This window comes from Sparus aurata, chromosome 22, assembly GCF_900880675.1.
Source record: "Sparus aurata chromosome 22, fSpaAur1.1, whole genome shotgun sequence".
NCBI classification, from domain to species: domain Eukaryota; kingdom Metazoa; phylum Chordata; class Actinopteri; order Spariformes; family Sparidae; genus Sparus; species Sparus aurata.
The window spans coordinates 24734878-24758590 of NC_044208.1; the positions used below are offsets into that span (position 1 = coordinate 24734878).

Here is a 23713-nt window from a genome sequence, read left to right on the forward strand (position 1 = left end):
ATCGATATTTTCATATTAACAGTGGATAAAATGTGTGTTTGAAAGGATGTCCCCCATGAAGACTAAATCCCAAGTAATTATCACCCAACTACAGCGTTTTAGTGTCTTTAATCACACTGCATTGGTTTCATAGCCCGCAACTTAAAAGTTACGTTTCACTCTCACTCTTATCAGCACAGTTTACAGAAGCAGAAGCAGCTTTACTTAAATTAATTTTGAGAAACATAATCACCACTACCTGATCAGAAATAAACGGCGGACAGACAAATTTAGCAACTAGCTAGTGACTCTACAGGAAAAAAAAATCTCTGGCTCGGTTGTATTTCTTTAAAACAATCACATTTGTCTTGGGCAGCTCTAGACTCAGGATGCAGCAACAGTGCCTCTGCAAAATAGTGTCGGGTTGAACTTGCACAAGCACAGGTGAGCCCTGGCTATCAATCCCTGCAAGAGGTTAGCTTGTTTTGGCTCCAGGTTGTGGTTCGGGTAACTTGCCATTTTAAACGTGCAGGTTACTAGCTCTGAGGTTGTTATTGTTGTGTCCCATAGCGACAGGATTTTATAATGGTAACATGCAGGTGGTGGAAGGTCTACCAGCAGTCTATCTCACGCCCAATGTGCAGCATGTCGCTCTGCGAGTGCCAGACATTTCCTTCAGGAGTTAGTGCAAACCTAAAGAGTTAAAAAGGATAATGAATGCTGAACTTGATGGCCAGAAACACAACATTTTAAAACATATCTGCTGGATATGTAAATAGGCCATTGACAACTTGCCATATCAACCTAAAGTGATTTGGTCTGTGTTGTGTTTACACTTTCTGCTTGCCTCAAGTTGCCAGAAACATAACAGGCTGAAGACTCTTGGGAAAGAGTTTACTGAGGCGATTCTGTGAAAGTGCCCCATTTATTGCTTTTCAAAATGTTTAGACCAACTCTTACTTCTTCCTAAGAATTGATGTTTCAATGCATAACCTGGTAGATCAAAGGTAGAACATTTTACAGTTGGTATTTTATCATTTCTATAGGACCAGTGTGTAAGATTTAGTGGTGAGGTTGCAGATTTAAAACCAACTGAATACCTCTCCCCTCACCCTCCCTTTCCAAGCATGTAGGAGAACCTAAATGGGTGCTAAATAGTGTGAAAAGCCCTCTCGGACGCAAGTGTTTGGTTTGTCCATTCTGGGCTGCTGTAGAAAGATGGTGACGCAACATGCCAGACTCCATAGATGAGTACTCACTCTAGATATAAAAGGCTCATTCTAAAGTAATGAAAATTCAACAATTCTTCTTTTCAGTGGATTATACACCGAAGAAAGCATGAGTGAGTTTTGGCTTGGCACATCCCTCGAATAAGGGCTGCATGTCCAACCTTTCCTCTTTTTTTTCTGATCTATAATTCACATCCAGTTTTACACACAACAGTTTGAGCGCTTTTGAATAAGTTCATACCTGTCGACTCACTTTAAGGACCAAAAGATTAGCCGACGGTTGCAGAATTGAGCTGGCAGTGGGAGTGTTACCTCTCATCCAGAAACGGGGTCAAAAGAAATATAGCTGGACTCTGTTTCGTTTCTGGAGATTGCTGGTGATTTCATCACCATGAAACTTCAATGTGGCTTGACTTCATTCCAGCTGCAGCATTGTTTGGGCAGAATGACAGTGATTCGAAAATCATCAGGGAAGCATGACACGGTTTCATCACTGCTGAGAAGATTTTCACTCCTCAGCTCGCTGGCTGTAAACTATTTTTGGGAGCCGTGCTACAAAATAGTCTCGGAGTCTGCTGATGGTTTGGACTTGCACAAAAATACAGGAACACACAAACACACACACACAGCACTCTAGGAGCCGGTGCAATTTGCCAGGTTTACTAATTAAACAAATTTACTTGGCCAGCATGCCTGATGGGGAACCAGAGTGCCTGATACAACCTGCTAGTTTTCCTGCTTTCCAAACATAGAATAAATACCCACAGCGGCGCACACACACACACTGGCACACTCAAGGAAACCTGCAAACGTGTCGCGCAATTTGGCACATCGCACTTCTTTTATTATTCATTGTTCACTTTCAGCCAGGCTTTAAAATGTCGGTTAAACAAAGGCAAAATATTTATTGGGTCATATTTTCTTACACGGCCAGCAATAATGCTATATCACCTTTGGGAGGGTTCTGCTGTAAACGCTCTGAATTATACGACGCTGTGCTGAAATTGAGTAGCTGCGTGAGGAGGAGTGCGGAGAAGTAAAGCGCTGTCGAGAGTGATGGTAATGATGCAAGTGATTGTGGTGGTGCCCAGAATTATGAATGTCGTAATGATGGGTGGTGAAAGTCATCTTGGAAAAATAGTAGCGTGTTGAGGCAGGGCTGAGAATGTGATGATGATGATAATGCTGTAATGCTGATGATTGTAGTGGCAATGGTGACAAAGACGATGGCATCGTAGAACTGTAATGTAATATAGTTGCGTAGGAAGATTAGGTAGGTTTTGTTTATTGGTAGAATTTATGGTGGATTCTATTACCTTCTTATTTAGTGACTTATAGCCCCTGTTTCACCGCAGGAACTGTTCCAGGAGTCCAGCAGCTATTTTAGGAAACTTAAGTCCATTTCAACTGGAGGGACCATGAATTCAATTGAGTTTTTCAGCCGTAGTTCCTGGTGGCAACCAAGGAAACCAGAAAAGAAGAAAGGGTTCATTATGTCACGGAATCTTGCTGTGGTGACAACTGTGAAGTGTGTTCTTTTCATTTTCTGGAGGCATTTCTTCATCAGAAGTCATAGGATGTCAGTATGTTGGGTTTTAGGGTGTTTCTCGGTGGCCTTGGTGGCAACACAGTAGTACTTTTTGATCAAACAGTTTAGAGTGCTGAACCTAACAGATTGATACAACACATTCCCGTAATCCATCAGTTGTCTTCAGACGATGATTACTCTGGGGGCAACGGAAGATGTCTCTGGGTTTTCCACTTAGCCAGGATATCTGGGCCAAGACTTCCTCTTCCATGTGCCATTGTCATAGTTTAGAGCACCTTTAAATGCAAGAGAGGAGTTGAAATATATTATTAATAAAAAGCTAAATCATCACATGATGGAGTCGATGGGTTCAGACATTACATTTCCAGCCTATGCGTTCTGCCTCTTTTGCTCTCCAGGCTGACTCTTCACCTGCATGTACCCAACGCTTCCGGTGCCAAAAACTATTTTCTCTTGCCCACAGATTCTGCATTCATATGTTGATATCAGCTTAGATCAAACATGAAAATCATTGCTCTTACGACACCTGTACAGTAAAGTAGAGGAGGCTTGAATGCGAGAGAATAGGGAAATGGAGCGGAGATCAACGTAACAACTGAATCAAGAACTAGCTTAGCTTAGCATCCAGACTGGAAGCAGTGGGTAACAGCAAGATTGACTGACTTCACTTCCTGGTTTCGATCCTGTGTTTATTTCCTTTGGCTCCTCAGTACCTGGAACATTTTGTTCAGAAAGAGCGATTGTTTATCTTTTTCTGTTATAGTCACACGGTGCATCTGCTTGTCAGCTCTTCATTGCATTGTTCATTGTTTGCCATTTGCTTGATTGCATTGAACTTCCTTGCCGCTGCCCTCCATGATGATTTGACTAAAAGTACATGCTCCGATTGTCCAGTCCCAGCTGTTAGCCATTGCCGCTGCTAATGTCCGCATGGTCCTTCCATACAAGCTGTGTATGTGGCTGAGACTCAGCTTCATTGCCATTGCTACTTGGATGCTCCTTTTCGCTCCACCCCATACCCTCCACGCCACTTCTTCCCCCAGTCGACCATTTCCTCTTACCCCGCCTGCTGACTTTCTAGAGCCCCATATCAGTCCCTCCTCTGTTTTTCTCTTTCTTAGTTCCCCCCAACCTGACAGTACCCCGGGGCAAGTCCCCTCTGGTGGCCCGCGAGGGTGACACAGTGGAGCTGGAGTGCCTTGTTTCAGGGAAACCCAAGCCCATCATCCTGTGGTCTCGAGCCGATAAGGAGGCGCCGATGCCGGATGGCAGCATGCAGATGGAGAGCTATGACGGCGTGCTGCGTATTGTTAATGTGTCCAGGGAGATGACGGGCTCGTACCGCTGCCAGACCAGCCAGTATAATGGCTTCAACGTGAAACCCCGGGAGGCCGTGGTGGAGCTGATCGTACAATGTGAGTAGACAGACTGTGGGTATTTTTGTCTGTGTGTATATACATGTTGAATTGTCGTGGTATAACTTGTAGCAGTGATATAACGCGTGTATATCGATGTCTGGCGCTTCATTGTTTCTGTGATGTTCTTTCTCCGTATGCAGAGTAATTAATCTTTATGTGTTTTGGTCCAGTGTGACCAAAATTCTCCCATTTCTTTTCCTCCACGCCCATCCAATTTTCTTTCTGAAGGCTGTAAAATTAGTCGGATCCCCTGGTACCCTCAGTCAGGTCTGAGAGGAAACAGCTCCGACTCCACCTCTTACACTAAGGGGAGGACTTTATCTGCCGAGTGTGAGCTGAGCAGAACTAATATTAACAGAGGAACAAAGCTCTCGATACTGGTGTCCACACTTATTAGGGTCTGTCTGTCTTTGTGTGAGTGAGTGTGTGTGTGTGTGTGTCAGAGAAGACCTAAAGACTGTGTGCCATATCCCCGGGACTTAGACCCCCTGCCACTGCCGCTCATTGAGAAGCCTCTTCCACTCCTTAAGATGTGACATTCAAAGATGGCTTAACGGCTAATTAGCGAGCGGCTAATTTATTCCCGCTAGTAATCATTTTGTATTCATTTATGGAGATTTGAATGGAAATTTTCGAATGAACGTCAGGGATTCAAAGCGTTGTCACTCATTCAAGAGCTCGAGATGTTTCTCCCTGCCGGAAGAAAAAAAAAAGGGGGCCGGAAGATGGATAGGAAGGAAATGAAAGCAAGCCATGTAGGATGCTACCATTCTCTGGCAAGTGATTATAGGAAATGGATCAACTGAGTCTCTTAGCCACAGTCGCATTGTTCTCCTCCTGGCCTACTTAGTTAATCCATACGTTCTTCCATCTCAATTCACCCTAATCGAGAAAGAACCTGTGCAGCAGTGCAGTGTGTCACTTTGGAACTACTCTGACACAAAAGGCAATTAACACGCTCCATGCTGACTGCTATTTTTGAAGTGTCTTCCCCGTTGGACTCGCAATCCAGCAACTTTCAAAGTGCGAACAATAAAACAGAATTACGGCCGCAGCACAGCAGGGTTTTGATTCAAGCTGAACTTGACACACCCACATCCAATATTTTGATTGAAGAGGCACAAGAGCAGCCCCCGTTCTGTTCTCGCCGACGAGGATTAGCGCACGATTCCGTCTCCAGTTTTTTTTCTGCACTGTTTGCTATGGCATCCACGTTTCAGCTTAGCTGTTACCCACTGCGCTGTGTTAAGAGAATTAACGAAGTTTTGATGCGCTTTGAAGAAGACCGTGTTACATTTTTTTTTTGGTTGAATTGATTATGATTATGCGGCGATGACAGGCCCGTATCAAAGGTTAGTGGCTTTGCTACGCACCGATGCTGACACTTAAAAGTAAACAAAACGATTTGGACTCTAAGATTCCCTTCATTAATTAGAAACACTTTGTGGATCTACTGCCTCATGTAAAGAGGGCGTGTTGTGACAGTGACGAATTGTTTCAGCTACATTAAAAAAATCAACCAGATGTATAGTAGTCCACATGAAATATTAACGCACATGTACATCCCGCCCTCCGTTGCTCCAAAGGTGAAGAATGGATGATGCTGCTCCCTCTCAGCAGAGAGCAGTTTACTGCCACAAGCAGCAATAGGTCAAAGTGATCTTACCCTCCATTTGGGAAGCAGCAGGGGCACACACTGTAGTCTGTGTGCTATTTTTTCTCAGGGCAGCACAATTAGAGTAGGAAAAAAAAGCAAATAGGCACAAACTGTCCAGACGCTTTTTGGTCAACAGCTTCAATTAGGCAGCGATTGTGAAAATCTCTTTCTTTTTTCCCCCCTTGCTGTTGCAGGAACATCACGTGTTACTGCTTCATCTGCAAATCAGCGACAAATAACCAACACATTTATTCAGCGTCTGCCCAGAATAAAAGGTCTTTCTGGGGGGTTCCTTCTCGGATGCTTTATTTTTTTACAAGGGACAGTGTACATGAATCAACATTCACACAAATGTAAATGCACCCGTAACGTTCCCGTCGCCTGATGTTAATGGCTATCCTCGAATATGATAATTAGAACTGTTATTAGAAATAAGATGAGTTAAGTGTTGTTATTCTTGTTGACGATAAAGAGAATAAAGTGTCCTCAAGCCTAAATCACGGAAAAAATGCAACACATTCAAAAATACATATGTCATTTATAATATGTAATTACTCTATGACGTTGGGCAGGAAACACAAACATACATAGCAGATTATTTATTGTTTATTTTCTTTCACAACTAACACATTATGGCAGACCGTCCACTGCATGCAGCCACGTCACGTTCGAGTCCCACACAGGCTGGTGTGCCAATGTCTGCGAGGCACGTGAACCAAAGTGTGTCACTTATGGCTCTTATCTCTGCTTTCTCTCTGCCTATAGGCAATGAATCAATTTTGCGACAGTAACTCGCATCTGTGAAGCGTGAAATTCTCTGCGGTGCACGAAAAAGCTTGTATTTATTTGACAGTCGACGTTATTATTGAATATTTAATCATTCTGATTTCGTCAAAGTTGGTTATTTATCTGCTGCTCATACATGACCACCGCACAAAGACACAAAATATTCTTTATCCTTCCTCCTAAAAAGCAGCCAACAGTAATCACTGTTTGGTGAGTGTTTGGTCAGTAACCAAAGTCTGTTCTCTCCCTGCTCGTGCAGTAAAAGAGATAAGAAATGTTCTGGTATCCCTGCCTACTTTATCCAATCAGGAGAGAGCTCCATAAAGAGAGCAGGTTCCTCCTGTTGGCTGCTATGTCTGGAGATTACCTCTCCATGCTAATGTGCAGACGTAGAGCGGACGGAGGAGATTGCTAACTGCCAAACGGACAGGACGTAAGCTGAAACAACAACATACATCAGCATGAAACACATTTTTCACATTTTCACTTATGCAATATGATATATATTCAATGAATAATTCCATTTGGCATTATTAGTTTATTACGTAATAATGAGCACATGTCACGAAAACTGTGCTCAGTGTAATGAACGAAATGAGATGAAATGTTTGTCAGACTGTTGGAGAAGAAGTCTGTCTTTTTCTTCCAGGTCTGTCAGTCCTTCGTGCAGTATGTTACATTATAAAACAGGTCTGATTATTCATAAAGTGTTGGTGCCCGTTGATCACAAGCAGCAGATGCCATTTGAAACAACGCGACGCCGTCCTGCATCTGGTGCAGAATCAAAGTTAAAAGACAAAACGGTATAGTCAAAACACATGTGATCAATTCTGCTCCCTAGTCCCAACTTTCCCTCTGTTGATGTGCATTATTCATGAAACGCAGATAAGACAGTTTGCCGTAGTAGAAAAACTGTTAACAGTGAAATACAGCCGCAAAGTATCTGTCACCACATTGTTCATAAATGAGCTGCAGACTTGTGTTCACTGGCTCCGGGGTGAAGCAGAAGGAGTAATGTGTAGAGGAGGAGGAGGGAAGTCAAGATGTCTCATACCAAGGCCCCCTCAGTCAAATTTAATGAAGTGTTATCGCGAAGATGAGAGAACAGAAAGGGAATAAGAATAAGAGCAGGTAAAAGAAATGTAAAACTGTCTGGTATATAGAATCAGAAATTGCTCTGTTGTCTGATATAACGGAGGAGAGAAGGGAAAAGGACCTTCAGACTATAAATTCAGGTGGCCTTAGCGATCTGCTGAATGTACAATGAACACTAAAATAATTCCTATGCAGCATAACGCATAACTCCTGTGAATGTCCACATTGTTTTAATGGGCCGTTTATAGGCAAGATTTCTCTCTTTGGTCATCTTTTATCACCACACACACCCCAAACGCACACACACAACCACCCTCCTCTCCATCTCAGCGACAGTGGACAGGGGTAACTTACAGCAAGTGATTGTTGTTAGTGACACTCAGATGGAGAAGACATGCCTCAGGAGGCAAAAGGGCAAAGAGACTTGAGACTCCGAGGCCTTAGGTGAAAGACTCATGCCATTAAATCTGTTCCTTTTTCTCAGAAAAGATCTGCCATGGCATGCGGTTGCGTCACTGGATGGAAAAACGCCACCGAGTGGAGCGCGTCGGTTCACTCCCGATAAGTCTCCTCCTTTCAACGCGAGTATTCGGAGAGCGTAATTATTTCTCATCATGTAGTATTATTTTAATAAAGCACCTCTCTCGCGAAGCAGATCTTGATGTCGTACAGCACTTTCATCTGTTCTCCATCTTCAAAGCGCAGCACATAATGAATCAGAGTTGTTAGGGCTTTGGTGTTGATAAATCAATCATTCTGCCATGTTCTCACTTCAGAGCCAGTTCTGTTTCCTCGTCAGACTGTAGTTACTTATTCATAGTTGGCATCAAAGCCCGAGTTTTAAAAAGCACAAACAAATCCGCACTTGAGTTGTTAGTCTGCTTAGACGCAATTTGGGTATATTGAGAAAAATGTGTCCGCCGTGTGTACACATCAATGCACACTGTTGACTCCGGTGCGTTCGCCAAACACACAGACCTTTGCCCGTCTGTTCCTCAGCTTGAGAATTTACTTTATTAACACAATCCGACCCCGCTTTTGTTGTTTGCTCAGCGCGAGCGTCGGTATGCCCCCGCCCCTCTTTCTCTTGGCCTGTCTCGTGGTGTGTAAGCACAAGCCAATCCCTCTGAGATGCTTTTTCTCGCCTGCATTTCCAGGTCCCAGCGTGAGCCGCCCGCCTTTGGTGGTGAGCCATGTGCAAAGCCGCGTTTAGTAACTTGATCAAGGGACCGAGGTACAGTCCTCTGAAGCAAAGAGCATTAGAGGCGTGAAGGAACGACTCTGGCAAGTCAACAGCTTTGATATGTAAAAACCTGCATCTGTTGGCTGGCAGAGGCGACGCCGGGAGGAGAGGTAGAGGGAATGGAAGACGTCTGCCTTTAGAGTCGTTGCTCTAATAGAATTGCAAACGCCAAATCCCAAGCTGTGACACCCTAATGTTCTTAGTCAAACTGACTTGGCATGATCCAGGGGCTTGAGAGAGGGAGTGAAGAAAGAGAGAGAAATAGACGGAAGAAGGAGGTATAGAGTGGTCTCCTGTCCTAGATACCACTGTCTGTCAAAGTGAGAGTTATCAAGCTCTACTTGAGCCCAGATGCGCGGGAATCTTTCATCCAGGCTTTCCCGTCTGTTCCTCCGCACGTCGTCCGTGACACCTGCCTGATGCAACCGCGCCGTCGTCCCCGCGAGCGAGCGACTCGCTATCTGACGTACATCAAAAAGACACACAGGGATAAAGAGCTACCGTCTGGGCCAAAGTAATGGGAAGAATTACACGATTATTGTTTTTAATTAATTTTCCTCTCTGCATCAAGAAGGTCTGCAATGCTGGCCCCCGAGGCCCACTCTAATGTGAATCATATTAGAGCGCTTCACATTAGCCTAACGCCAGCAAATTAATCTTTCGCATTACAGCGGGGCTCACACACCGCATTTGGGGATGAAATTTTAATAACCGTTTTTTCTTTTTTTTTTTTCTCACGGAACAATATTGAATTGATCAGCCGTATCAAATCCACGGCAGGAAAAAAGGTCAGCGAATGTGTAGGTTGTAAACATAAGGCTGCACACGGCTCAGACAGAATAATTCATAACTTGGTCAGTGACTGAGCAAAACCTTTTATCGGATCAACGGGCCACTCCTCGCACTGATGAGTCTCCATTGATTATCATTAATTGTATGTTTAAGTTCATAAATTATCTTCAAGTTTTAATAACAATATGGTAATGCAGATGGTGCTTAAGTTCATTGTTTGATTGCAGCGGCTGCAGCGCGAGGGGGAAGGAGGGCGCGCCGATGCGGAGCAGCGATTCCCTACATTATTCAACACAGGGACTCATTATAAATCAGTTGAATCCGGGTTATCATTTCATATTCTGTATATATCTGTTTGACTTCCTAATGAATGTTAGTTCTTCTATCAAGACTTGATATTGGAGCATGTTATGCTACAAAGGTTATTTCTCCCACAAGAATGCTTTTGCTTCCATCCTAAAACAAGGCTCCTGGTTTGTTTGTTTTTTTCTTTTATACTCCCACGTGCAGCTGCTTCAAGGCTGTTGTGTGAAAAAAAAACGTGACAGATTTCTGAATGGAGCGCTGGCTTGTCACGCGGTAATCCAACACGTGTCAAAAGACAATCAATAAATGGTCCAACAGTGGTGGGAAGTACCTAAGAAAGTATTGTAGTCAAGAATAACATTGAGGTATTGTTAAGGATTTCCATTTAATGCTTATTTATGATTGTCCTCTGGTACATTTCAGAGGGAAATATAAATTTTTAAGCGCCACATTTACATGACATAGAACATAATTCGCTGTATAACATTATATCAGCCGTTCTCGACTTGTTTGGCTTGTATTAGTTGCTCGCAGTTCCGTCGGAGTGTGAATTACCTTTAAAACTTCTCAAATGATTTTATTCAGTTAAATGTATGAAGTCAAGAGAGGTGAATCATCGGATATTTCGAGTCAAAGCAAACATTGATGTCCAGAAACTTTATAGAAATGTCAGAATGTTTTTCACTTCAGTCATCTCATGACCATGACATTCACCTTGTGACCCATCAAAGGGGGTTAAACTGGGTAAACTGTTATTACATTTTGCACAATATTATTCAAAATGTAAATTCCCAACAGTAGCCTGGGTTTTTTTTTATTTATGTTTCTAAATTCGTGGCGGAGAAAGCTACAAAAAAAAAATTTGCGTAACATCTGTTTTTACAGCACGTTTTATTTACACTTATGTGTGATAATTAGCTAATCTTTTTTGATGTATACTCAGTTGAAAAAAGTCCAAAGACAACTTGTTTTACCTCCTCAACTTAATGCATTTCTGTAAATATATGCTCATTCTGAATGCCAGCAACACATTTCACACAAGGTGGGACAGAAGCAACAAAAGACTGGGAAAGTCACTCAGGTGAGAGTATAGTGGTTGTGTCATAAAGGGGCATTCTGGAAAAGCTCAGTTCTTCACATTCATAGATAGGGCATGGTTCACCACTTTCAAAAAGAAACGTGTGGGCAAATGGTCCAACAGTTTTGCAAGAAATGTAGGGATTTCACCATCTACAGTCCATCATCATTAGAAGATTAAGAGAATCCAGATAAATCTGCGCACTGACCGAAAAACCAACATGAAATGCCTGTGACCCTCGATCTCTCGCAGACGGCACCGCATTAAAAATCAGTAATATAATCAACAGTCTGCCAGTTTTTCTGGTAACGAGCTTATCTCACACAGCCTGACTCTAAGTGAAAAAATGCCTTGTGCTTTGACGAGTCCGTATTTCAGATTGTTTCTGGAAACTACGGACAGCATGTCCATGGAGCTAAAGAGGAAACGGACCAACCAGATTGTCACCGGCAGATAGTTCAAAAGCCAGCATCTGTGATAGTATAGAGGTGTGTTCGTGCCCATGGCATTGGTTACTTGCACATCTGTGAGAGTGTGAAGGCACCATTATTGCTGAAGTGTACAACATATGCTGCCATCCAGACGACGATTTGTTGTTTTTTTTTCAGGGACATCCCTGCTTGTTACAGCGAGGCCATGCCAAGCCACTTTCTGCAAGTGTCACAACAGCAAGGCTTCCTTGTAAAAGGGTGCGAGTACTGCAGACACTGACTCGCCGAGGTCCAGTTCTGTCTTTCATCAAGCTTTATGAACACAGAGACCACAAACAGTTGGGCACCTGAAGTCATATATCAAGCAGGCAACTGAAAAGAATTCAATTTTCAAAACGTTCCCAAACACTTACTGAGTGTAAAGAAAAGCGGATGTAACAGAGTGGTAAACATGTCCCTGTCGCACCTTTGTTGAAACGCGTTTCGTGCATTAAGTTTACACTGAGTGCATATTAATAAAAGACAACTACGTTTATCAGTTTGAACATTTAACATCTTTTTTTCTGTACTGTATTAATTTAAATATAGGTAAAAAGGATAATATTCTTTCACTCTTGCAATTTTTCTATAAACAGCTTCCCCAACGCGTTTCAAAATCGTGCTCGTTTTATTGAATTTCTCTACTTTGACTGAAGAGAAAAGGTCTGAGGTGCTCCTGCCCCCTCTGCCACCCACCGAGCCATGAGGGAAAACACGCTGTCGCCTTAAGGATGAAAAAATGATGAAGGAGAAACTAAATGGACATCCAACCATATAGGAGGAATGGAATCGCATATACACCCTTCATGTGTGTATGCACAGAGCGTACAGTACAGTCTACTCTGGCGGGCTGGCCCACAGGAGTTGCATGTCCTTCTCCTGATGCATTCACCCGAAGCACATGGAAGAAAAATGAAAGCCGTTCTGATTGAAGCTGAAGTTTATTCTAAACCAGTCAAGCAAGTTGCTCGGGAATTGCAGGTGCACGCATGCGCACAAATTCACTTCGGCTTTTCCACACACTCGAAAAGACACGCGTATTTCCCCCATGTATGCCCGTGTCTTTGTTCTGTCCGCCCCCCCCCCCCTGTGGATTGGCGGCCTGTATGGACCGTAGGGAAGAGGCCTCTGTGCTCCTAAATGTTGTTTTTCACCACATTACTGTCAAGGTATCCACCGGTGACTGATGATGGATTACATCTCCGCCGCTGCTCAGGGTTTTCCCTCAGCCTGTGACTTACAGCAACGCCGAGCCCTCTTCGCCCTCGCTGCTACGCTAACCATGGAGAGCACTGCTCAGGGAATATCACACAAGACCTTTTAGCTCCTTTCTCCTCATGTTCTCTGGGCAGCTGTTTCACAGGAGATGCACGGGGGGGGGGGGGGGGGGGAAGATGATGCATGTGCCCTTGTTTAAAGGATGTTTTGGTTATATAAGAGATTTATTTTTTTTTTATTCTTTTTTCATTTGCTGCAGACCCAAACCCTGTCTTCATTTGTCTTTCTGTGTCAATGGAAATGCACTTACTGCAATTTGGTCTAGTGCCACTCAGGGAGGCTGTGGAGCTGGGCTGTGATTCACCGCCACACACTAAACCTACAATTTTAATGTGATAAGTAGAGATTCAGACCCTTCTTTTGGAGTCGGAGATAAGGCATCGGGTTTGGGGGAAAAAAGCCCAGGCAAGGCTCATTTGAAGGGTAGAACTGATTGCTCATTTCGAGAAGATGAAAGCCACTTTGCTCTCCACCTTGCGAGCAGCACCAGGTGAAGGAGGCGCGCTATAGGCTTCTTCCTTTCAGGCCAAACTTTCTTGAAAGATTTGTGTTTACCCTCCACGTGTAACGATGTATTATTTCTCACATTTCAGCCGGTCATTATCTTGACCAAATGGCGTGCCAATAAATCACAGTAGCTGCTGTGCGAAATTCCTGGTTTTTCGTGTGCGATGTGTGATAATGAGCACTGAGGGCGAGGAGGTAAAAATCCCCCTTTGGATTGTTATACGCTGCCGCATTCTTTGGCATACGGTACGATGTTTACAGCCCCAAATTCCCAGCTCGCCTCTGTGGCCTGGAGGACCTGCCCCGCTCTACAGACCTGGCTGAGGTTAATTCAATTATGTGCAACGGAAAAACAAGCTAGAGTTCAGCTCTCCGAAAAACGAGGCAAAATATTCTGGAAAACAGACGAGTATTTATTAGATTCCATGAAGAGATTTAGCTTATAAGCATCTTTTATAAAAAAAAAAAAAATTGGCTGATTTAGGTTCTAGATAATGACGTTAATAGTGTTATCAAATTATATGCTGTAAATTTTGATAAACTGTTCATTTAATTGCATATCCTATCGAGTTTGGAAGGCTCTGTAATTAGATTATATTACAGTGTGTGAATAATGTAGAAGATTATGTTGCAGATTACGGTTTCAATCAGGTAATCGGTGATCTGTAACATATTACATTTTAAAAAGTAACATCCCCAGCCTGGCTACAGCTACCCGCCTCCCCTTTTCTCTGTCAGGAATTATGCAAATTCCAGGCAATTAAGAGGCTCTGTGTCATTCTGTCTGCTCTCCGACGTATTCGCCGTTGTTTTTCAAGCCCCGCCAGTGACTTCCGTCAAGCATCTGTATGAGCATGTCAACAGCATAGATGCTTAAGATGTGGAAATTATTCATAAACATTTCAGCGCTTTGACGCGGAAGCATTTTGCACACATTCTGTCCTGCACACACCTCTTCTGATCGCATCCATATTCAAAAATGGCTGAAATATAAAATTACACGTTGCAGAGGGAGGGTTCAGCTCGCGCCGAGGTCACATTCAGCCGCTCACTTCGCTCCGAGAGGACTTGGCTAAATAATTCACCGGCAGGTTGTCTGTGTGGGAGGAGGTGAAGCCTGTCAGATACTCAAATAAGTTATTAATTTTCCATTTTGAAAGCTTGAGGTGCACTTCATCATCCTGTTGCCAATTTTCCACCAAGCGTGACTGATTTCGTTCAGAACATTGTTCTAGTTTCTCTGCAAAATTGATCTTCTCTCTCCCCACTATTGTTTTCCCTCGTCATTTTTTCAGTCATTGCCGCGGCGTATTGACTCTGCAGGGCTGATTGTTTTCAGCTTATTTACAATATGCTTAAATCTGACCCTTTTTTCGCCCTGCTCAGCTCCCGTTCATGTCGCAATTTGAGGCTTTTTTCTCAAAAATGTTTCTCTTCCTGTTCAGTGTGTGTGCATGTTTTGAATATGGGTTGGTTGTCCTTCCAAAAGCTGCTTTTTTCTTTTCGGGTCTTGGGTTTGCTTTTGTATAATTGCTCTCAGCCGTTTCCCTTTTGTATTTCACTTTTTCATAACTCGTCCTTGTCTGTATTTTTAAATGCATTTATTTATTCATCTCATATATTACTCTTCTAGACTCAGTATACTAACTGTCTTTTCTGTATTTCAGATATTCTTTCTCTTTAAGCATCTCTATAGGTTCAGAGATAACCGAGTCTGACCGAGACGGCCCTCGCCTGAACAGCGTCCGCCTCATAGAGATGTTGACGCATCCTTCTCCCACTCACTCTCTCTTTTTCTCTTTTCTTTGCCCTCTTTATCCGAAACCTTCATATTCCCAGCGCACTTTCATCCTTGGCACACTTTCCCTATCAAATGTCAGCTGAACTCAACTGAGCCCATCTGTCTCCCACTCAGACCCTCCGACGGTGGAGCCAGTTTACATGGAGATGCGTCAGGGCCTGGGGAGGCCTGTGGTGATGACCTGCAGGGTGCTGCGAGCCCACCCTTCCCGCGTGCTGCGATTCGAGTGGCTTCTATCAAACCGGCTACTCCACGCCGGAGCCTTTGATGCCCAGAGAGATGAGACGGAGTACACCATACGCAGCCTGAACCGAGACGGCTGGGGGGAGTACACCTGCAATGTCATTAATGAGGCCGGAGCAGGCAAATGCACCTTCCAGGTTACAGGTAAAGAGAGCGCATCATTTCAGTCTTTTTTCATGGAATTATCGTGTTCCCCCGGCCCCCTTTGCGACACTTACCTTCTATTCTTGCACATCATCTTATCTTGATATTGTTTTTCACTGGTATGAAAGCAGCTTCTGATTGCAAAACATAACGCAGCCCTGTTTATCTTGGACAAACACGACAGATTGGGTTTATGCTTTATTGTTTGTATTTTCAGTCTTTTTCATTTTTAATGTTACAAAGAAAAAGCTTTTAGGGTGATGACTAACTGATGTTGTTTGGTGAAAGTCACGCCGTCTTGGATAATGAGTTTGGAAGAGGTTGCTGGACTGTAAACATCCTTGAATCTAATAGATCTAAGAGCGGATCAGGGCGGCTGACATTAGCCTCAACTCTGAAAGCAGCACCTGGGCAGCTTCTACACAACAGATGTGCTATTTTGAGCTTTATTAAACAGTTTGTCGCACTTTATATGTATTAATCACTTTCCTGTCGGCCTTGACTACTTCGGGTAGTAACCCCACGTAGTCAGCCAAACATGCTAACTCATGCAGCTCACGTTAAAGCAGACAAAACACACGGTTTCTTCAGCCTCCCTCTTCTTTTTTGTTTCCTGAAAAGAAAAGAAGACACCCTCCAAACTCCTTCAAATGCAAAGTATATCTCTCAGGCCTCATTCGGACCGAATCAGGCGTTGAGGCGATTAGCGCAGAGTTGAATAGTGGCGTAGGAGGACACACAAACTGCGCTCTTAAGTGAACGGTTTAGGGTCCCAGCAGGATGCGATCTTCTGCAGAGGCTTTCTTTCGCAGGAGGACAGGTTTAGTCTAAATAAGGCCCTTGCGCTGGAGCCCCATGTGTGCCACTTCAACGTAGAGAAATCCAAAGTTTTAAAGACATTCCGCGCCTCGTTGCAGTTACTAAACTATGGACAGTTGCCATTCAACTTTTTAAGGAAGCCTACCGTACACACGCCCTGTTTCATTATCCTGCACATATTGGTGGTGGTGTTGAAGCTGTGTTTTTTTTGGCAGCCATTTCATCTCTTCTGCATGTCAACATCTTCTTCAATATGCACTCCAGTTTGTAATTAGAGTCTTCGCTGAGGTTTTTTTTTTTTTTTCTTTTTTTTTTTTGGACAGCTAAAATTACCTCCTCACACATTTAACCATCTCTGTCACTGTCTTGCGGGCAATGGATGATGGATAATTAATTTAAAAGAAGAGTGAAAGGGAAAAAATAAATTTGGCAGATCCTCCTAAATGGGGACAGTCAATCACGGTGGCTTTTTCTCCGTCTCCTGTAGTAAACCTGTTCTTTCAGATAATACGCACTTGGCCCCTCGCCGCTTTATTTTAGAGATCGCCTCCTTTTTTTTTTTTTATCCTTTTCGTTTTCATCAAGAGCTGCAAGTGTCCATCTCCTAGTTGGTTGTTATGACAGGACCGAATTAGTTTGGCCGCGCCGAGTGACCGCGGGAACTCAGGCCAAGGTTTCAATCTCCCAGACCTCCCATTAGAGACGGGAGCTGCAGGGTCACAGGAGGAGCATTTGTCACTTTGATCCTCTGCCACTTAGGTTGCTCTCCTCTCCGATACTGCCTGTTTCTCGCCATCCATTGCCGTCCTCCAAGCCTTCCCTTTCTGCACTTGATTTTTCCATCTCCTCCCTTGCTCTTTCCCTCTCGCTTTGGCCATGTTTGCTTGCCCCCCTCGTTGTTCATCTTTCTCATTTGAAATGTCTCTCTCGCGCCCTCCGTCTCTCCAGTTTGCCTGGAGAAAGAGCTGGACACCCCTCCTCCCGTGTGTTTGTGTTATAAATCAGTCGTCCCCGGTGAAGCAGGTAGAGCACATAGACAGAAGCACATAGTCCCCTCCAGCCATTTGTTTTTCTCAACAGGGCTGGGGTTTGCCTGCCTATTGCTCCATCTTCCCACCTCCACTCCCCTTCGTTCCCTTTCATCCTCCATCCCTCCTTCCCCCTCTCTCTCTCCCTCTCCCGCCATCGCTCTGTTTCCTCCCGCCCAGTGCTCCAGATTCCCACCATCTGGACTCAGTGGTTGCCAAAGGTATGGAGGCTCTTTTAGTAACCCCCTGAGTGCAGAAGCATGGTGCAGAAAATCCACTTTGGTTCCTGCCGTCATCCGTGAAATCTGGCTTGCCCCGTTCCCTTAACTCCAGCTCATATTCTTTAAGATTTCTGTTATTCTACACTGAAACTCAATAACCACAACACGAGATCAACGCTGTTCTGTATTGTGGCTGAAATAAATAATCTACTGGAGGGGGAGTTGATATCAGCTCCTCTCTATGAATTTGTGGGCTTCACTTCAAGATGGAGCTAATGAAATATTTGTTCTGGCTCGAGCAGTTAAGGTAGTATCGTGGTTTGAAGACAGGTGGACCCCTGGTATTTCTCACCACTCCTCACCACCTCCTCCTCCTGTGCTGTGCTGATGTGTAACAAACATATCAGTCTGGACTTCTGGCGTGAAGCCATTAAATCCACTTGTCCAGTCAACATACCATGAAAAACATACATGCTGCCATGCCGACAGACACATGCAAACTCACCAAAGTCGGGCACGAGGCCATTCTGTGGCTTATATGAACGCTGTCGCCTCATAAAGTGCACTGTGCCAGAGCAGCGTGTGTGTGCATGTGCATGGATGCCCATGTGCCAAGCCATTGGGACATCTGTGGAAACTGTGAGTCGGCTGTAATGGCCAAGTTGGCCATTAAATTGTGCCAGGGGAGGGACCCCTCGGAGGGATGTAATGTGTACCACCGAGTCTTGGCTCAGACTCCTCTGTCACGGGGAACATGGCTTTTTCAACAATGCTGAAATCTTGCTCCTCTGAAGGGTTGCGAGAGTGAGAGTGAAGGCAAAAAAATATTTTGACCGTCTTTGTGCTGCTTTTTTGTTTTCCTTTGATTTCATCCCAGTCTGATGCAGCCGTCGATTCAGGCACAAGTCTGCGTTTACTGTAGTTCCTGTCCTGAGGTTGTCAATCTGTGCTGATGAGGCGGTGATCGGGTGAAACACCGGTCACAGAACACCAGAAGTGGGAGATATTGAAGTATGAATACTTTGTTACTGTACTGACATAAATTCTCCAAGTATCTGTACTTTACCACCAAGTATTTATTTTTTGGACAACTTTCAAATTTGTACTTTTTCTCCCCACATTCTGACACACATATCTTTACTTTTACTCCTTACATTTTTCACAACAGGCTCATTTCTTTAGTTTTAACGCATTATCGATTATTTAAGACACTTCGTCCAAAATGTTAGTATTTGATGTTCTAGGAATCAGAGATGAGAGATTAATTTGGTGCGTTTATGAACAGCTCGAACAAATTCTACTGCTTCTACCTTTTAAGTTAAATCTTAAACCTCAATGAAGCTCTCAAATCAGCTTTGCAAAGAAATGGCCAGTAGAAATGTGCTCCAGAGGGATATATTATATCCAAATTACTTATGATTTTTAATCAAAAAACCTAATCTTGATATATTTTGTGAAATTACCAATATAACTTAAAACCTAAGACATTGTCACAATATCAGTTTCAGGGTTTATAGTCAAAATATTGTGATATTTGATTCCGTCACCCAGTCCCAACGTTAATCAAGTGCTTTTGAGGAGATTTCCCGTAATTGAGATTTATACTGCCTATCGCAATATACCCTAAAGCTATCAGTATTATTTGAAGACCACATCACACAGCCCTAAAACCAAGGTTACTTTTAAACCCTCCTCAGATGTTTATTGAGTAAACTGAACTTCACGTGTAAAATCAGTCGATTACTGCTTTGAGGCATCTAATTTGTGTAATCACTGCCAAAATGAGATTTCTAATAAAGTGAATTAAAGTAATTCCCCGCTTCTCCCTTCCTCTTCTCTCGTCAGTGACTCGTCCTTCAGACAAAGCATCCTGCAGTGTTTTGCCCGAATTCTGAAAAATTCACAGAGAAAAGGGGGAAAACAATGTTCCTCATTCCTCCCACGTTTTAATTCCTACTTTTGGCAGCCGGTCATGAATTAGAAGAAGAAAATTCTCAGGGACAGTGTTCACATATTCATCATCTGCGGGGGTTTTGTGAGTTTGCTCACAAAATGAATTCAGATTCGACATAACGATGAGCTCGTATGGTCCCAGTTTCCCTTTTTTCGTAGCCATTGTTCCTAATGATGCAGCAATCACATTGTGGAAAACGAAGCCAAAAGTTGGCTGTGATGAGCTCATCTGCATATGTTTCAGGAGGAAAAACCGTATTTGTCTTCGTGGGACACACACAGACACACACACTTCCAATATCGCACATCTATTTTGATATATTATTATTTAATCCATCATCTGTTTCTAGTAACATTCCTGTCGTCTTGATTTGTTTTTTGTATGTTTGTTTGGCTCTTTGAGGTGTGTTTTAAAATAGGCCTCTCGGGGGTTTTTTTTTAAGCAAGAGTAGCACAAGCTGATGCGTGTGTTATTTTCGTCTTTATCATTTTTCATATCTTCAAGTAAAAAGCAAGAAACTGAATTGATTTTACCTTTCAAACAGGCACACTCCTCTATCTCGGGGGTTTAAAGCCTTATCAGTCTTGGTTTGCAGTGAACAGACGCGGCTTTTAGTAACTCGGCTATCTGCCTTTATTGTGCCAAGTTCACTTTGGTTGAACTTCCCCCGCCGCTGTAAACGGCGGATGATGTTGAATACTTTCCACAGCTCACAGAGACACGCTGACATTGACGGATCCTGTATGTAGTAATGACTGACGTTGCGTGGTCAGAGTGAAAAGGCAGCATATGAATAATGTTATCTGTGATCAGGCTGGAAGTCTGTCAGGCCTGAAGGACAGACACAATCTGTTCTGCTGTTTTTTTTTTTTTCTGTTTTTCTTTCTGGCGTATGTTCCGGTGTTCTGCTCCTTTTTATGTCGATACAATATCATAAGATTAGTCACTCCAGAGCAGCCGCACTATTGTGCTGGCCAAGAAGGATAAACATCGGGAGTCACAGCCGGTCAGGACAAACAAAATTCAATCCCACTTAATATGATCAACGATTAGAAATCTATCGGGGGGGTTACTTTTGTTTGTTTTTTCTCAAGTGAATTAGACGAGGAGGCAGGAGGAATGGGTGGAAGTGACTCGTTACAAGTTCACTGTCGTTGCCCTTAAAGAAAAAGAAATCCAGAGAGATTTCATTTTAAGTCCCAGGAGGACACAACCAGGCAAATACCACCGAGTCTTCTAATGTCTTCTCCCTGCAGTCAGTTGCTGCTACTGCGGCGTTGTTGGGTTAGTCTCCGCCAGCTGCGCATCCATATGTAAAGCATGAATTCTGCCGCAGAAGTCACACGTCACACATCGGCCCAGCACCGTATAGCGAGGCTCGCCATATGTTGGGACAAAGTGTTTTCTTGAAGAAGGAAACGTGTTTCTCAAACCCTTAAAAAAATGAGTAGGGAAGTCTGCAAACAAGGTCAACTTCTTGCCTGAAGGGGTTTCACAGAGCTGTTATTAGTCAGTGCATTGGTTCTGCTGTTATAAACAGGATTTCAAAATAATCAATTAAGCCCTCTGTACTTTATGTTTGATGTCTCCCACCCAGGGTTATCTGTTTCAAGGAGTCTAAGTGGGTTAGGTAATGCGCTTCACCACACGTGACGTTTTATTTTGGAGGGTTTGCTCCACTACATTACACTGAGTGTTCGAAAAACAAGAGTATGTGCGAGTGTCCGTGCTTCATTTGTAGATGTGGTCTAAGAAATGCATCTTCTAAGATTTATTTCAAAATAACACACGACTATTGTAATAGAATACTTGAAAGCGCCTTTGCTAAATGAGTGTAGTGTTTTTAAGACTCCTGAAGGCACCGTACTCGCTCGTACGGAGAGATTCCTTTCAGCGTGTTGCTCGAGTAGAGTCAGTGTGGGAATCTTGTGAAAACATACAACGTGAGGCAGTTTAATTATCCCTCCCTGCCTTTGCTCTGCAGCAAATTACAGCCTCTTGCCTCACTGTACGGGATGAACTGCATGAACGAAGCCGACAGTATGTGCCAGGCTGGCTTACGTAACATTTACTGTACAGTGTGCTGTAAACACAGCTGGCTCTATATAGAGAAGAGCTGCCAAGTGAGGTGCAGACATTATTTGTCCTTGCATTGTTTTTATTGCATTAGCATCTCGGCGAGCCGCGGAGGCAGTTTGCGTGACGTCATCTTCGGTTATCCGACGGAAATATTCGACTTGCCTTCAACATGTCAACCTCGTGATGTGAATTTCTTACCCCAAACATAAAAACATTTAAAAGTGAATTACATTGTTTAATTATTAACGGTGTTTTCTTGCTCTGGCTTGTTGTTTTTCTCTCTAGAATGATTGTATCTGGCTGATGAACGAGCGTTCCTTTCCATCAGATTACAATATTGTATTTTAAATAGCTTCATCCATGTAAAGGCCGAGTGATCTGCAGTCGGCTGCCCCGAGCATCATTAAGCTGATTTATTTTCCAAAAAGCAGAATAAATGCCCTCCGTGTTGATTCTGACTTATTTTCATGGACGATTATGAGAATTGATCAAACCAGTCGGACGCTGAAAGAAACCACTGATTGTGTTGTTTTCCTCCTACAAATACACCTCAGTTAGTTTGAATGATTATATCTGAAATTCGCCCGTGTGTTATGATTTCTCCTGTAGATTCAGCAGGTGTTTGCTCCACATCACGGTATGGATTTCATCCCAAGACAATGTATACTCTTGGCATCTTACATCACTTAGCTAATGTGGCATGATTACGCAGCTGAGAGAGCACTCAGTCAGATTCCCCGAGCACTGATTGGCTTCTGCTAACCTCATGTGAATTGTCTTTAAAGGATTAGGCCGGATTTATTCTATATTTGTCTTATTGTCAACAAATCCCATTGAAAGACAAAAAACAACAATGTGTCGTCTGTATCTCAGTACTTTAATGACTTAGTTACCACATCTGTGGCACTCAGCCACAAGCTCATTCATTACTGTTGAATATGTGGATGACTATACTTATTTTAGTATTCAGTGTGCAACTTATATTTTAATATAACATTTGCCGAATTTACAAGAAGGCCCAGATAAGACATAATTTGTCCTAGACAGCAATTCAAAACAGTTATCAAGTTCCTTCTAACTCAGCAACTCACAAAGTTGAGTGATTTTTTTAGGGAGTCTGGGAAATTTCTCCACCTCGTCATCCTCGTCAAATTGTAGCTGATAAGTGGTAGATATCATTTATTCTAATTCATTCAAATTCATGCAAATACATCAAGCTAGCGCACCATTTACAATTGTGTAATTAAATCAATTAACCACCTGTGACGCACTTCCCATGTCCCTGCTCCTCAGCGTCATGTGTAGAATCAAACAAAGCGACTCATAACGGTTCTAGGATCTGCTCACACTGAGGCTCACAGCACTGTTTAGTGGAAGAACACCATTATAACTAATCAATAACATAAACTCACTTGACAGGTGGGTTCAGTTGCTTGACATACACGGCATGACTGCACAGTCGCACCAAGTCCCACCGCTGCTGCTTTTGTTTCGAGCTAACAATGGCTGCCCTACTGTCTTCTCCGTGGCTATTAAAAAAGCAGCTGCCCTGGGTATTGTCATCGTTCAATAAACAAGCCCAAATATCAGAGGGACGGGGGTGTATTACTGTTCTATGCCTGGAAGGTCATCCTGTAAGCTTGTTTCTTGATCTTGATTGAAATACAATATTCCGTCAGCTCCCTCTTTTAGCTGTCAGGGATCACTTTGCAGACTGTAAAACCGAACGGGGGAAACTTCAAAGATTCAATCAGGTAACGGCACAATCGCTGCGGAAAAATGAATCCTCACAGATTCAAAGAAAGCAAACAGTGTAACTGAAAGAAAATATTTGAGGTGATCTCTGTGGTAGTCAAAACCCAGCAGTGTCAAATTATTTGTGTGAGTGAACAGGTGTCTAGCACCCGGAGTGGATCTCCCATAACGTGGGATTGACACTTAACAATGTGGGATTATATTCATGAGACATGCTACAATCTGGTGCATGCTTTGATTCAGCGCTATGAAAGTACTGTATGTCACGTAACATGCAATGAA

At 43.3% G+C, this 23713-nt stretch overlaps 1 protein-coding gene across 10 annotated transcripts in view; it reads left to right on the forward strand.

Annotated features, from left to right (window-relative positions):
- The window catches only part of LOC115574070 (MAM domain-containing glycosylphosphatidylinositol anchor protein 2), a 267969-nt gene that overhangs the window by 198024 nt on the left and 46232 nt on the right, over positions 1-23713 (forward strand). For 7 of the 10 annotated variants that reach the window (XM_030405288.1, XM_030405284.1, XM_030405282.1 and 4 more), the window contains 2 exons: positions 3852-4172; positions 15303-15575. In XM_030405288.1, coding sequence (XP_030261148.1) covers positions 3852-4172; positions 15303-15575 — 594 coding nt within the window. The remainder of the gene's footprint in view (positions 1-3851; positions 4173-15302; positions 15576-23713) is intronic. The other 3 variants (XM_030405287.1, XM_030405285.1, XM_030405286.1) reach the window with 1 other exon arrangement.